A 2,212-nucleotide genomic window follows, 5' to 3' on the forward strand; every position below is an offset into this window, starting at 1 on the left:
TATCCGCTGCCGTCCACGCAAATAGATCCGAGTATTTCTTCAAGACTTGTTTGATATCCTTAGCTTCTGCTTCGGATAGTCGAGAACTCAAAAAGGTAACCTGTCCTTCGATCTTTCCGAGTTGGAAGGGGATTGTTGTCTCGATGGGTTCAACCCTATCTTCATCGTCTATCCTTGGATCGAGTTCCATGCCTTCTAGCTTTTGTTTGCTGACGTCGTCGATGACGTTCACGTCTCTTCTTGGCTTCGGCATTGGCTCTACTTTTAAGCTGGCGAAGTAGCATTCGCGCGCTGTCTTCTGGTCTGCATGCACAGTAATGACGGTCCCCTCCTCGGATGGGAATTTCATGGCTAAGTGAGGGTGGATACGATGGCTCGGAGTTTGTTCAGAGAAGGTCTGCCCAACAGAATGTTGTATGACGTGTTGGCCTGCACCACCACGTAACGCACCTTGATCCGCCTGCGCTGATCGTCTCCGAAGTGGGTATATAGGTCTATGGTTCCTCGGGTATCCACCCTTTCGCCCGAGAATCCTACCAAAGGCTCGTCATAGGGCGTGAGCTCTTGTTCCGGGATGCCCAATTGTTCGAACGTCTTCCAGTATAAGATGTCAGCCGAACTTCCTTGATCGACCAGCGTCTTTTTCACGAGACAATTGTTGATCTCCACACTAATGACCATCGGGTCGTCTTGCACTGGGTCAATACCGTGAAAGTCCCGGTCCGTGAACGTTATCGGGGGCATACGAATGGGAGATGCCCGTCCTATAGCGTTGACTGACTTGATAGCCCTCAAGTGTCTCTTCCGGGCTGAAGACGAGCTCCCACCCCCTGCAAAACCTCCAGCGATGGTGTTTATGACTCGCCTGGGCTGATCGCGGTCTCGTTGGTCGTTTCTCCCTCGAGACCTGCTACGCTCGCGGGATCGATTCCGGGGAGGTGCTCGATCTTGGTTGTCCCTCCTATGCTCCCTTCTTCCAGGGCGGTAGTTGTTTCTTCTGTCATCTGCGGCCCGAACGAAGTTATGGAGGTGCCCGGCCTTAACGAGATCCTCAATGCGGTCCCGAAGGGCGGAGCAATCCTCTGTAGTGTGCCCCCTATTCCGATGGAATTGACAAGCTTTTGTCTTGTCTGCGTGAGGGGGGGTCAAAGCTCTTTGAGGAATAGCCAAAACTTCCGTGGGTAGAGCTTGTTCCAACACCTTGGCCCTGCTGGTGTTGAGCGGCGTATATTGCATATACCTTGGACCCCTATTATTACTCTTCGCATGATCTATGGCTTCTCGAGGACGAGGCCTAGTGAGTTCCTTGTCGTTCTCTCTTTTGGCGAAAGGTAGGTCGGGTCGGTTTTGGTTGCGGAACTCGGCCAGTTCCTCCATCTGCATGTATTTCATGGCCCTCTGCCGCAGGTCGTCCAGGTCGCGAGGCGGCTTCTTGCACAAGCTATTGACAAAAGCCCCGGGCCGTAGTGCAGTGGTGAGGTGATGCATTGCCACGGCTGGGTCTAGGTTCCGAATTGACAACGTCATCTTTCCAAATCTCTCCATGAAAGCCCTTAGATGTTCTTTCTTGTCTTGGCGTATATTGACTAACGCGATGGATGTTAACTAATGAGGGCGGCTTGTGGTGAACTGTATTACGAAACGAGAGGACAGGGATGTGAAGGAGTCCACCGATCCGGGTGGGAGCCAAGTGAACCAATTGAGCGCTGGTCCTTTCAACGAAGTAGGAAAAACTTTGCACATGATTGCATCGTCGTCGGTGTACAATCCGACCTGCGTAACAAACGCATCGAGGTGTTCTTCAGGGTCGGATGTTCCATCATACTTTTCCAAGGTTAAATTTTTCCAGTTGTCGGGTAAACGAGACCCGGCAATGCCTGGCGTGAATGGTGTCCTTCCCTGCCGCCTTTGTTGATCTTGCGTCATTGTAGTCGGTACTCCCGATGGCCGAGGAATATTAACTTCCTTGTACCATCCTGAGGATTCACCCTGATCCCGGGTTGATTGATTTTGTACATCGTGCGAGGGCTGCCACGTCCTGTTATCACTCCTGAGCTCGGCGTTCTCTCTTCTCAGAGCAGATAACTCGTGAGCGTCCTTTTCTCGGAGCCTTCTGAGTTCCATCATTTCAGCTCTTAGTTGTTCGAGGTCCGATGAGGGATTAGGTTGCTGGGATCGGTCCACGTATGATTCTTCCATTCCGTCGTTCTGA

General features: G+C 51.9%; 1 protein-coding gene across 1 annotated transcript; it reads right to left on the reverse strand.

The window, feature by feature from the left end:
• Window positions 1-351: 351 nt before the first annotated feature.
• On the reverse strand, window positions 352-1,527 carry LOC145956459 (uncharacterized). Its single transcript, XM_083072062.1, has one exon. It carries the CDS (start codon window positions 1,525-1,527, stop codon window positions 352-354), a length of 1,176 nt encoding a protein of 391 aa, XP_082928188.1.
• Window positions 1,528-2,212: the final 685 nt, after the last annotated feature.

This window comes from Cajanus cajan, chromosome 3, assembly GCF_000230855.2.
Source record: "Cajanus cajan strain Asha chromosome 3, NIPB_CcT2T_4, whole genome shotgun sequence".
Taxonomy (NCBI): domain Eukaryota; kingdom Viridiplantae; phylum Streptophyta; class Magnoliopsida; order Fabales; family Fabaceae; genus Cajanus; species Cajanus cajan.